Genomic DNA, 12,605 nt, shown 5'->3' on the forward strand with positions numbered 1-12,605 from the left:
AGAAGATTTCTCTTTATAATTAAAAATGGATTTGCAGTTAGCTGGATAAAGTTTTATTTGTTTTATTAGTTGTTTTATCTTCTCCTGGGTAACGCTGATACAGGTAAACTGGGGGTGCTGCAAAATTGCTGTTTCAGACCATAAAGTCAAATCAATCATTCTCCAAACTTTTGTTTTCCATCTGCTAATCTCAACCTTCTATAAAAACATTTCCTTTTTAATGTGTTAAATATTTCTTCAGTGACAAAACCCACATTTTCAGCATTGCGTCTCAATCCAGAAACAAATGAAAATATATTTATTTTAGCATTTAGCTGGAAGCACTGCTGCATCCAGCCTCACTGAGAAAGATATTTAACAGCAGTAAAGAACTCAAATAAGTTAGTGGACAAATATAGTATTTATTATTTTTTTAAAAATTACAAACCAGTAATAATGATTTAGATTCACAATACAGAAAATACATAATAAACATGTTATAACAAGTTATAATTTTAAATTAACCTCAATCAGTAAACTTTAAATGTGTGATCTCTTTGACCCATCAGTCAAATTAATTAAGTCTTAATCACTATATTATTTCATTATAATACAATTCTTTACTGTCAGCTACCCTACAGGTACTTAAAGGTATAATATGCAGGATTTTCCTAAAACAGTAAAATCTCTCAGTTTTCCTTTACTGTTGTATTTATCTGCACAGACTGATTTAATATATTCTGTTTTTCCTGTTTTCTGTACATTCCTGGGTTGCAAGCATTGGGCAATGATTGTGTAGCCCCCAGCTAATAACAACAGGAGGGCGGGATTACATCACTGCCTCTATTTCTTTCCTCATAAATATTATAAAAGAGCTGTTGTGATGTTAGTTTTCATTGCATGTTTTCATTACACCAATATCCAAAATAAGAAAGAAATTTTAATAATTAGACTGGAATAACTACTACTGACTGGCACTCATGTTTTTATGGTTTCCAGTGTCACACACTGGGCAGTAGCTACTTAAAAACTACAGAAAGTATTAATGCAATGTTATCTGGTAATGTTATCATACGTGTTATAGTCATTGTCAACACCAGTTTATAGCCTAGAGCCACACCTAATTCACACTAAATTAAGAAATGCAGCACCTTCCCTGCTGACTTGTGTGATTTCTGCTTCAGAACTCAATCATTGTAAAACAATTAGAAAATTATGCTTCATTGCTTTTTTCTTGCTAAAGCTGTTCCCTCCATCCTCATTCTCAAGGCCAAGTTTACAATAACTGACCATTGCTGCATATTATACCTTTAATGACATTAACAGATCTTAATACATGTGAAAATCAGCTGTTTTCGGCATTTCAGAGATACGCTTGGAAGATTGAACTTCAGTGAAACGGTTGTCAGCAGTTCAGAAGACACGGGAAAGCACCTGAGATTTTAAAGAGTGGAAAAGTGAAACTATCATCAGAATAGAAAAAAATATCCTGTACTAAAAGTTTCTTGAGCTTTGTGTGCACCAGTTCCTCCTGCCCACCGAGAGCTGAATGTCTGTGACAGCCGCAGGTGGCTTTGACTCCTCCATCTAAACTGCAGCTTTGTCTTTTCGGAAAAGGAGTGACATTAAAAGAAGGTAAAAGTTTTTCTTCTTGAAAGCCACTTCTCCTAAATGGGCTCATCAGAGTCCTCGCTCTCCCTCTCCTCCTGCAGGGAGGACAGTGTGAGGACAGGGCTTGTGGCTGACATGGGAGAGGCAGGGGCTGACGGCGAGGTAGAGGAGGAGGTGGAGGGGGATGCTGCCTCCTGAGCAGGGCCTTCGGCCCCTCTTGTGGAGGTGGAGCTACTATTGCTCTCCATGGTGCTGGGGGAAGAGGAAGCAACGTCACACCCAGGAGCTCCTCTTGAAGGCTTCCCTCGGGAATCGTCTTTGGACTCCCTCCTCACCAGCTCCCCTTCCCTTCTGCTACCCTCCCCCCACAGGTCTCTGTCCTGTGTTGGCGAGGAAGTGGTGGATGAGGGAGGCTGGTGCTTCTTGGCTTTCCTACTGGTGTCTCTGAAACTGGCCAGAGGAGGACGAAGCCTCACCCCGCTCCGAGTTGAGCCCTCTATGGCTTTCTGCAACTGTTACAAGAGTGAACGAGGTTTAAACATCCACAGAAGCAAAAAAAACAAAACCCAAACATACCACAAAGCAGAGCAACAACATAAGATCATTAAAGTGAACATCCAGCGAGATGAGTTGTGAGGGCGGTTAGTGGAATAACTGCATGAATCAGAGCGTAAAGAATGATGCACGCGGTGACAGAACAGCTCACAGCTGGTCATGCCACATTACCGGATCAAATCCAGAGAGGTGACAAAAAACAAGCCGATAAATTAAAACAAAATGAAAAGCAAAAAGTGACTTTACCTCTTTCAGTGCCACAACACCCACCAGCTTACCAATGCTGGTGACATAGGCGTGACTGAGACCCAGCAAGGAGAACAGAGTGTGGGTCTGAGTAATGAGAGAGGAGAGAGAGGACACGATCCAGTCAGTGTTAGATGTGCTGTACTGTGACAGTGTTCTGCTTGCATGACTGCACTGTTTCTCATAAGCAATTTTTCTGCAACAAAAGAGGAAATGCATGGCTTTGCTACATAGATGCATAATAAAAAAAATTCAAGTTTCAAAGTTTTATCATATGGACAAAGAACAAACAGGGCGTTCTGTTTGTTCAGACTCTTAGGCCAAGCTGAAATGAGTCTAATGTTTCATCACAGCTTTCAGAAAGCTCCTTTAGAGCTACAGTTGGCAGACAGGTGGACTTGGTATACACTTAAAAAACTGAAAACTGAAGCTGGGACAGATGAATCAAAAACTCACAAAGTCACACACAACAAAGCTGGTTCAAAGGGAGCATAGCATTTATGGGAGAGAGGCTAAACAGTTTGTTTCAGGCAGAAGATGAACTTGGATATAGTTTCAGTATAGTTTAGTTATGAAGAGTTTTTTCCCCCCCGTTTCCAGTCTGTGAGCAGAGATCATGACATGAAAATAAGTCATAGTTGTAAGTGTACAGAACCAGTATGTGTATATGAGTTTTGATGATCACCTTATGCAGAGACGTTCTTTCCACCAGCTGAAATGGAGAGGGGTCTATGCGTATCTGCTCCATATCAATTGGTTTGTTCAGCTCTGCCTCTTCCCAGGCTTTGATCTGCAGCCAATCACAAAGCAGAGAGACGAAGGCGCAAACTAGGTTGTAATTATCAATTAGAGTGGTTTGTTGGTCCATCGTTGAGTATGAGGCTGCGCAATCAATAGTGTAAAGTACCTCCTCTGGAGACATGGTGTCAGTCAGCTGAGGGGTTGTGGTCTCCTGAGAAAGGTGGAGGAAGAAAGAGATGATAGACCAAATGATGAAAAGAAAGATAGATGCCCCCTGTTGGTTTTAAAGTATTACCTACTGCAAAAGTTATCACTAGGTCAGCTTCAGGTTATGCCCCCACCCCCCTCATCACATTATTGAGGCTGGCTTAGACTGCCATGCTGGACTGATATCCCTGTCTTAGCTGTCACTGCCAACTCAGTAGCAGATCACTGATGCACTGCTTCTTTGAGTGTTTAGCCTCAAAGCAATGGATACATAAGGTTGATCCCAGTACCTGAGTATCTGTCTGGCCTGACAAAGACGTGGAGGAGAAGAGTCTTTGAAGGGTCCTCCTGACAGATGGCAGCTTGCGCTTGTCTGGGGATGTGGTATGGCAACGCATGTCAGAGTAGAGACAAGTGACATGGATGAGCGAACCTGTCCTTGTATGTAGTGGAAATAACGTGTTACCTGAGTCTGTGTGGTTGGCGGAGGGCTCCTGAGGTTTGGGGGCAGGAACGGGTCCATTACATTCTTCCTGCACAGGAGTGGTGGTCTGATGGACACAACGCTGTCAGTAAGGGGGTTGCAGACACAAACAAACAACACCTGATGGTCAGGAATAGGTCACATTTTTCCACCTTGTCGGGGCTTTCCTCGCCTCCCTCCTCATCTACAAAGGTGAATGACTCCCAGCTGATTTTGGAGGCTTGACCCGGTGAACTTTGACCTCTTTCAAAGACTCGTCTTTGAGGTGAAAGCCACCAGTCCAAGAGGGCTTGAAGCTCTGTCCTCTCAATTGAACCTAGCAGAATCATAGATTCTGCAAAAAAGGAAGTTTCACAGAGAAAAAGTTTGGCATTCAGGGGGAAACTGTTGATACTTACATGAGATCAGCTTAGCACCAAGTCAGAAAAAATAAGTTTAAGGTAAAAAACGAATTTAATGGTCCTTATTTTCTGTCATAAATATATATATATATATTGTTACAATGGATAATGTTGACAGTGGCCAAGGTTCCAAAAAAGAGGTGAGAGTAATCCCTGTTAGACAAAAGCTCAGGCTTCAGACAGTAAAAGCTGTTTTCTTAAAATTTTCTCTACTCTTGGCTCCATATGATATCATTAGGAGCTGATATCTCCCCAATATGATCATCTCATGGACACAGCTTTGCCTCTGCGCACAGAAGCTCCACCCACATGTGATTAAACCCTTCTGTTTACGAGGGCGGCCAATCAGAAGCTTGTTTCAGACGGATAGTCAACTGAAGATCTGCACCAAGGCTAAGAGGAATTATTTTGAACTGTTAATCATGGAAAGCTACTTATAGACCTGGTCTATCCCATTAGTACTAAGCCTTTTAAAAGCAAAATAAAGTATTATTGTTATGGTCCTGGGTCGGTGACCCAGTGTTTTTGGTTTTTGTACTTTTACTTTTGATTTCATCATGGTTTGTGACTGTTTGTGTTTTGGGTTTCTATCCTAGTGTTTCTAGCTCCCTAGTTTTGTGGTTCTGATTTTTAGGTTTCGTTCTTTGACCTCCCAGTGTTAATTCCGTGCTCCCTCTGTTCTGTGTCATCCCTACCTGTGTATTCCCTCTAGTGTAGTCTCTGTGTAAAGCCCGCGTCTCTGAGTCTGTGCCTTCGCGCGTGTTTTGAGTTTCCTGTTTTATTGTGAAAGTCTGTGTCTTATGCCAGTGTGTTCGTTTGTGTTTCCCCTGTCTCGTCTTGTTGATCATAATCAGCTGTGCCTCCCTCCTGTGTGTCGTTTCCTCGTTCCCTTCTGTGTATTTATAGTGTGCGTGTTCACTCATGTTAGTTGCTAGTCCGTCTCGGTTTCCCCCCTTCGTGTTTCTCCCAGTCGTCCATTCAGGTTCGTTTTGTTAGTCATTCCCAGTTTAAGTCACCTTGAGGTTTTGCTTTACTCGCTCTGTTTGTGCCACCTGTGTTAAATAAAGCTCGCTCACTTCCAAGCCAGTGCCTGCGTCTGGATCCTGTCTCACACTCATCACACGTCTGCCCCCGCAGCCGTGACAATTATGGCTCACAGAGACGGCAAAGATGTTGGTCATCCTACCTTTGGAGTCGACGATGGGGATGGTTTTCAGGGTCGTGGTGTCAAGCAGATGGTTTAATTCCCGAAAGGTGGCTTGAGAAGACAGAAATCTCACTTTGCGCACCATAATGTCCTCCACAAAGATGTTATACTTGCTGGGAATGACGGGATACAACAATAAGCACAGGTTGTCTTTCATGACAGCGATATGAAAACAAAATAAGGACTTTTAGGTATTTTAACTTTACCTTATGTGCCCAAGGGCCAGCTCAGGCAGGTAGGGTAGCTTCTTCACCTGGATGATGGAGTCGTAGAGAGACGGCTGTAGACCCTGCGCCACCATATTAGCTAAGATGACGGCCACCATCATGGGTAGGATGTGGGAGATTTGACCAGTGAGCTCAAAGCAAATTACTGCTGTGGAAACTGTATGTGTGACGGCCCCCGTCATCGCTGCTGCACCTGTGATGGGGGTGTGATATAATTCCTCCTGATTATTGTACATCGTCATTTTCAGAGGAATGGTTTTGTTTGTTAGTCCACTTAAAACTGACCCATGAGTCAAGCATAAAAAAGACACCAAATAAACCTGTTTCTATCTACAACTTAGCAAAGAGTCCATTTTGAATTGTATCTTTAGACACTTTGTTACTAGCAACCTTGAGTTCAATCTGCAAAAAAATGCAGGCATGAAGTCTATCTCAAAGTCATGCCTTTAATAAAGAGAAAAATATTCAGTAACGATCTGACACAGGACCTGATAAATGTCCTTCATGCCCTTCAGCTGATCATCTTCTGTTCACCGAAGCAAAAATGGACACAGAGGAAGGATGGCTATCAAGAAGCCATTATTAAGGAAGGGAAACGGGTAGAAAAGGCTGAGATATATGAAACTGATGAATCCAAATTGAAATTTTTGGGTCAAATCATCATCTGTACAGTCAACTTAAATGTACTTTTATTCAACCAGCAAGTTTTTTATTTTGTTTTTTTATTTTATTTTTTTCCCAGAACGATGCCTCTTCATCGTCTTATCATCTTTTGGGAGACGCCTGTGTCATTTCTGGTCAAAAAAACCAAAAACTTGCCTGTTGAATAAAAGTAACTTTAACTCAAAATTTACCAGGGGTATGAATAATTATGGGCTTGACTGTATATACAGAAAAGGTCAGGAGAGAGGTACAACAGCGAGTGTCTACAGCCGTCTGTAAAACACTGACAAGGCTCTGTCATAGTTCAGGGCTGTGTTTCAGTCACTGGTGTTGGGGATTTTACAGTGAAAAGTACAGTGAGATTTTGATCCACCATGTAACACCATCTGGAAAGTGTCTGATTGGCACTAACTTCATTTTTCAGCATGAAAGTGATCCCAAATGCACCACCAATGCAGTAACAGCATATCTGGATAAAAAATAGAAGAGCCTGGACCTCATCATTATTGAACCAGTGTGAGATCATCTTAACAGAGAATGGGACAAAAGGCAGGGGAACCATCCTGAAGATTACTTAAAGAAATTATAAGAAAGTTTGAAAGAGTTCAGACTGTTGAAACTTTTACTTTTAAGCTCGTTAGAATTGTACAAACTCTGTTTTCTGTGTATTTCAGTGTGGTTGAATGTTTTAGTAAATCACTACACCTATTTCAGCTAAATAAAACAAACCATCAATTAGCTTTGAAAGCATTATACTATTTATGACACAGTAAATCAGAAACCTTTAGGAGCGTCAAGAGTTTAGCGGTCTTGAGAGGCAGATAAAGTACATCTAGTTTTAAAAAACACTCAGTTGTTATCAAATGTAATATTTTGTAATGACTTTTTAAATTATAATTTGTTTATTTTAGCACACAAACTGATCATTTGGCATGTTGGGGGTGATTTCTGCTGCTAAATCTGCAGCTTGAACAAGAGAATATAAAACACCAAAAAAGGAAAGAACTTTTCTTAAACTTTTCTTAAATCTACAACTCTTCAAATAGCCTTTGGGGACCTGGGGGAAGGTTAACAGACTGACCAATGACAGCGTAACCTCCTGGCAGGATGCGGTAGACTATCCCATCAAACAGGATTCCATTTGGGAACAGAGTGGCCATGATCTCCCCGACAAGGCGACCGAAAGCAGCTCCTTGAGGAGAGAGATAAGGCACTCTGGTAAAGACAAATTGAACTGAAGATCAGCAGGAGACTCGCATTACAAAATCCTCTTACCTAATATGAACACCGGCATAAAGGCACCTGAGGGGATGGGCATAGTGGTGGAAACTGCTGACATCCAGAACTGCAACACAAAAACAGGATCAAAGTAGGATCGAGACCGATCCCAGAGGTTTTTCACGCTATCGCACACAGTGCTTTTCAAGGCAAAACCCACTCCATACACAATGTGAGGAGGAGGCAAGAAGGAAGAGATACCTTCATGATGAAGAAGAGGAGAAGGATGATAAAGACACTGACACGAGGATGAAGCCACGCGGCAGAGCGACCCAGGCCGGGGGGAGCAGGGTATTCTGAGATTTTGGTCCAGGTGAAATTATCAAAGAGTGAGTTGATACACTCTCTAGGCATCAGCTGCAAGAGGAAACACAAACACACAGAAAAAAATTGTCCTAAACAAGGTTTACATAAACACAAAATCATCACATCCTGATGACGCTACATGTTCATAATAAAAAAACCTAAAATGTGACATGTAGTATAAAAAATATTCAGGAAGAATAGAAATTATATATGTTCCAGGCCATTTACATTAAAAGAACAATCCTATTAATTTACAATCATGCGACAGACAGCCACACTTTCACAGGTAAGGTTTTAGTGTTTGTGGACTTAGTGAAAAGTCACCTGATTCATATCCGGTTTTAAAAAATACCACCAGAAATGAACATGAAAAAAGTCAGAGAATTAACAAGATTGATGAATTCTGACCTCTCCAGCCATAAACTGTCCAAATCCAGGAGGAAACGTGATGGTGGCAATGATCAATGTCACTGCACCTGGATAGATCAAACGACTGGGACAACACACAGACGGAGACACACACGAGTTCATTAAAAGCAGCAGTGTATCCCCAGAGGACTACAGTTGTCTTGTCATAGAAATAACCAGTGTGTGTGAACCAGCGCTGATTGTAGAGCTCTCTTGATGCTGCTACTCTCTTTTCTCTAATGGTGAAGACTAATGTTCCCTGACTGTTGAGTCTCAGAGGGTAAGTGAATCTCCCCATTGAGTGAATAACTGGCTGAAAGGTTGTTAAGGCTTTGCTGCTGTCCTGACCAGTGTTGTGAGACTGATGAGTTTGGAGAGTGGAGCTGAGAAACATTAAGAGGAATTGGATTTAAATGCACAAATGGTTTCAGTTCCAAGAAACAGTTTCTGCTACCAGAGTCACAGCAGTTTAAGGGCTGAGCGCCACATGAATCCACAGCAGCGGGGAGGTCTCTGTTATGTTTCTGCGTCTGTATGGGGATCTTACTGTTTGGTTAGAAAGCGTGTAAGAGCCGTAGGCCTTCTCATGAAGAGAACCACCTGTCTGTTCAGGTAAACGAAGAACGCTCCCAAAAAGCCGCACGAGATCCTGAAAGACGAAAGAAAGCTGGGTTAAGGAGCAAGGATGCAGCTTTTACGTGACTATCTCAGATTAAAGGAACCTTGCTGACTCATATTATTTCAACACAAACACATGCAGGCATGCAAGTGCTCACAAAGTCTCCTCACCCTATTATTGCAAATGCAGGCAGCTCTTGAAGGTCAAAGGGAAAATCCATCCGAAAGTTTGTTTTGAAGAGGGCTGTGATTGTGACTGAGAGGAAGAGAGAAATAACTGTTTCCCACCAAGTGAACATGTGGTCTCAGTCTGTCATTCCTATGCTAATACTTTGACAACAGGGACAACAAGATAAATTAAACAAAGCATAACAATAAAAAACAAATACTCCAGTCCACCTGATGAGTCTGAGCCCATATTTAAGCTCCCTTAGCTGTTTTTATGTCTCCATCAACTCCTGAAGGAAACAAATGATTCTTTATGTGGCTCGTTTCAGTCCACAATGTGCTGCTATGTAATATGCAATGGGTTCCCTAACTTTTAAAAACAACTCTCTCTCTCTGACAGTTTATTAGGTACACCTGTTCAACTGCTTGTTAATGCAAATATTGGCTCATCCAATCACGTGGCAGCAACTCAGTGCATTTGGGCATATAGACACGGACAAGACAGTCTACTGAAGTTCAAACTGAGCGTAAGAATGAGGAAGAAAAGTGATTTAAGTAATTTGAACATGGTATGGTTGTTGGTGCTGTACAAGCTGGCCTGAGATCTGGAATTTTCCCATCCAACCACCTGCAGGGTTTGCAGAGATTGGCTGCTTGATACCAGAGATCAGAGGAGAAAGATCACACTGCTTTGAGCTGATTGGAAGGCAGCAGGAACTCAAATAACCAGTGATTATTTGAGCAGAAGAGAATCTCTGAATGCACTTTATGTAGATGGGCTACAGCAGTACAAGGCCACACTGCGTTTCACTCCTGTCAAATAAAAACAGGGACCTGAGGCCTCACCAACATTGAACAATGGAAGATTGAAAAAACCTTGTCTGGCACAATAACATTCAAACATTAGGGTCAGAATTTAGTGCAACCAACACGATTGCATGGATCAGTCCTGCCTTGTATCATCGTTTAGGCTAATGGTGCTGGTGTTTTAATGTGTGGGGGATATTTTCTTGGCACAAGAGTAACAACTGAGCATCATTTAATCACCGCAACTTACGTGAGTATTGTTACATGCCATGTCTATCCATTCATGACCACACTGTACCCATCTTCTAATGGCAGCTTCCAGGTAAGTAATGTGCTATGTTACAAAGCTCAGATCCTCTCAAACTTGTTTCTCGAATATGCCTCCACAGTCAACATTACTCAATCCAATCCAGCACTTTTGGTATTTGGTGGAACGGGAGATTCACATCATGAATCTGCAGCAGCTGTGTGACGCTATCATAATAATACAGGCCAAAATTGGTGAATCTATGCCATGAAAAATGAAAAAAAATGAATGAATACTTTCTGAAGGTAAAAACAGCCCAACCCTACCAAGGTGTGCCTAATAAAATGTCCATTAGTTGTATATTAAAAGAGCAGTAAACAGTAAAGTTGCAGGCCTGAAAACCAAAACAATGAAAACAGAGCTTACAGATACTTAAATACTTTGAGGTACTTAAATACTTTGAAGTATTATACTTAAATAATGTAAATACTGATTAACGGAGCTTCAGTGAAGAAGATTCATGAACAGTGTATTCTGAAAAATCGAACCTAATCTAACTGGTTATGTTTGCAATAGAGAAAAAAAATCACCCTGGCACATTTCTGTAATATTTTAACATAAATTCCATGAAACTGAGGTTTCAGACTTTAAAAGATGAAGATTTCCCAAAATCTGTTTGGGTAAGAGTGGCTATGTAATGATCACCCCTTTCTGAGTTATATATTATTTATAAAATTACACTGGAAATGTGAAAATATCTAGTATTGTAATAAAGAGACAGGGTCACCTGAATGCAGCTTGTAGGGATTTTAGGCTACAGGGCTGCTGGGCTGCTTTAAGACTGCGATGATGTATTGAAACATTTCAGGTTTATGTAAAGAAGCAAGTATTACTCAGCTGTCATATTCAGCTACTTTTAATAAACAGCAAGCTCAGCTGTCTTTTTTCCAGTAGTTTGTGTGTATCTGTTGAATATGCATTTCCTCTGCTTCTCACCAGCATCCTTGTTCCAAACAGACAGCACCCGGAATATGAAGGCACTGAATGTGGCGGCAAAGTATCCCCGCCAGTAATTCCTCACCGCAAAGTAGGTAGACGTGACCTCAATACTAAACAGCACCCCTGGTGACGGTGGATCGACAGAAAAAAAGGGGAGGAAGGACAGAGGGAGAGGAGGGATTACAGAGAGGAAGAGCAATGAGGATGGGCAGTGAGAGAAAATGAGGGGGAGGAAGAGGAGAGGAAGAGAAGGGAGCGAGAGAGAGAGAGGACGGTATTATGAGTTAAAGCAACAAAATGAATTCAAAAACACTTGAAGCTGAGGGTGTAATTATGCACACCAGGAGAACCACGGGGAGTTAACACACATTCAAACGCAGCTAAACACACACTTACATGTAGTCTCGCTCTCTGACACACAAACAGAGACATAATCAGCATGTGAAGCTATAAAACAATAATCAAAGCTGTGTGAAGCTTCTAAAAAAAGATTTAAAAAACATATTTTGGGACCAACATTATGTCAGCAGTAAATACATTCTAGTTTGTTTTGTATACATCTAGTGACTTAAATATAGTGCTGTGCAAAAATTGTAGGCATTTCAGAAGTTTAGATTCTTATCTGTCACACACCCATCCGCCCTCGGGGAGAGTTTAATCGTCCCAAAATTATTCTGCAGCGTGACAACAGGGCCAAACAATAAGCCGCTGTCATTAAAAGAGCCACATTCGACAGTAAGAGCGAGCCTTGCAGAAGACGGTCTGTCCTTAATCCCCTCAGCTCAGCATTACAGGAAGAGACAAGAGACACTGAGACAGACTAATTACCCAACAAGCACCTTGAAAAGCTGAGAAGTGGTCAAAGTTAACTAAATACTATTCACGGCATTATCTTTCAAACTTTCCATTTTTTTTTTTTAATGCCTAAAACGTTTGCACAGCATTCGATGTTTTGTTGACTTTTGTACTTTGGTTGGTACTTCAGCTCATGATTGTTCGCACTGATAATTAATAAACAGATTATTAACCTATTCAATAAATGATCTATCGAAAAACTGGGATCTTTACAAAGCTTTTCATTAGAAGAGTTTAATTATTGGCTTACTAACTTCAGCTGATTGGACCGTTGAACTGTTTAACCTCTGTTACTGAGGGGGATTTATTGATTTTTAATATGAACCAGTATTGAGTCTTTGAATTACTCACACTCTTTATAACTTTCAAGTAACACTTTATAAAAAATGGAAATTCAATATATTTTATTTGAATTTACAGTGTAATACTACAAATACTTAAGGGCATGTACACTGCAATAAGGGGGTAAAAAGTCAGGTTTTTACAGGAAACAGAGATAATTTTACTGTAAGTAAATTGAAGCACTAAGTACTAAGTTTAGTCTTGCTAGGCAAGATCAATCCGCTCCATAATTTGGCCTAAAAAGTGTATTTACAAT

General features: G+C 40.9%; 1 protein-coding gene across 2 annotated transcripts in view; it reads right to left on the reverse strand.

Annotated features, from left to right (window-relative positions):
* Positions 1–256: 256 nt before the first annotated feature.
* clcn1b (chloride channel, voltage-sensitive 1b) overlaps positions 257–12,605 on the reverse strand; it is a 32,524-nt gene continuing 20,175 nt past the window's right edge. For both annotated transcript variants that reach the window (XM_085291800.1, XM_085291799.1), the window contains exons 8-23: positions 11,150–11,275; positions 9,103–9,187; positions 8,861–8,962; positions 8,314–8,398; positions 7,801–7,956; positions 7,597–7,666; positions 7,403–7,513; positions 5,638–5,851; positions 5,411–5,544; positions 3,976–4,157; positions 3,806–3,890; positions 3,630–3,712; positions 3,299–3,343; positions 3,077–3,181; positions 2,392–2,478; positions 257–2,102 (exon numbers count right to left, since the gene is read on the reverse strand). In XM_085291800.1, coding sequence (XP_085147926.1) covers positions 1,647–2,102; positions 2,392–2,478; positions 3,077–3,181; positions 3,299–3,343; positions 3,630–3,712; positions 3,806–3,890; positions 3,976–4,157; positions 5,411–5,544; positions 5,638–5,851; positions 7,403–7,513; positions 7,597–7,666; positions 7,801–7,956; positions 8,314–8,398; positions 8,861–8,962; positions 9,103–9,187; positions 11,150–11,275 — 2,126 coding nt within the window. In that variant the 3' untranslated portion in view covers positions 257–1,646. The remainder of the gene's footprint in view (positions 2,103–2,391; positions 2,479–3,076; positions 3,182–3,298; positions 3,344–3,629; positions 3,713–3,805; positions 3,891–3,975; positions 4,158–5,410; positions 5,545–5,637; positions 5,852–7,402; positions 7,514–7,596; positions 7,667–7,800; positions 7,957–8,313; positions 8,399–8,860; positions 8,963–9,102; positions 9,188–11,149; positions 11,276–12,605) is intronic.

Source organism: Mchenga conophoros, linkage group LG11 (genome assembly GCF_057382185.1).
Source record: "Mchenga conophoros isolate Kocher_MC1m ecotype Shallow Benthic linkage group LG11, M_conophoros_male_GT1.1, whole genome shotgun sequence".
NCBI classification, from domain to species: Eukaryota; Metazoa; Chordata; class Actinopteri; order Cichliformes; family Cichlidae; genus Mchenga; species Mchenga conophoros.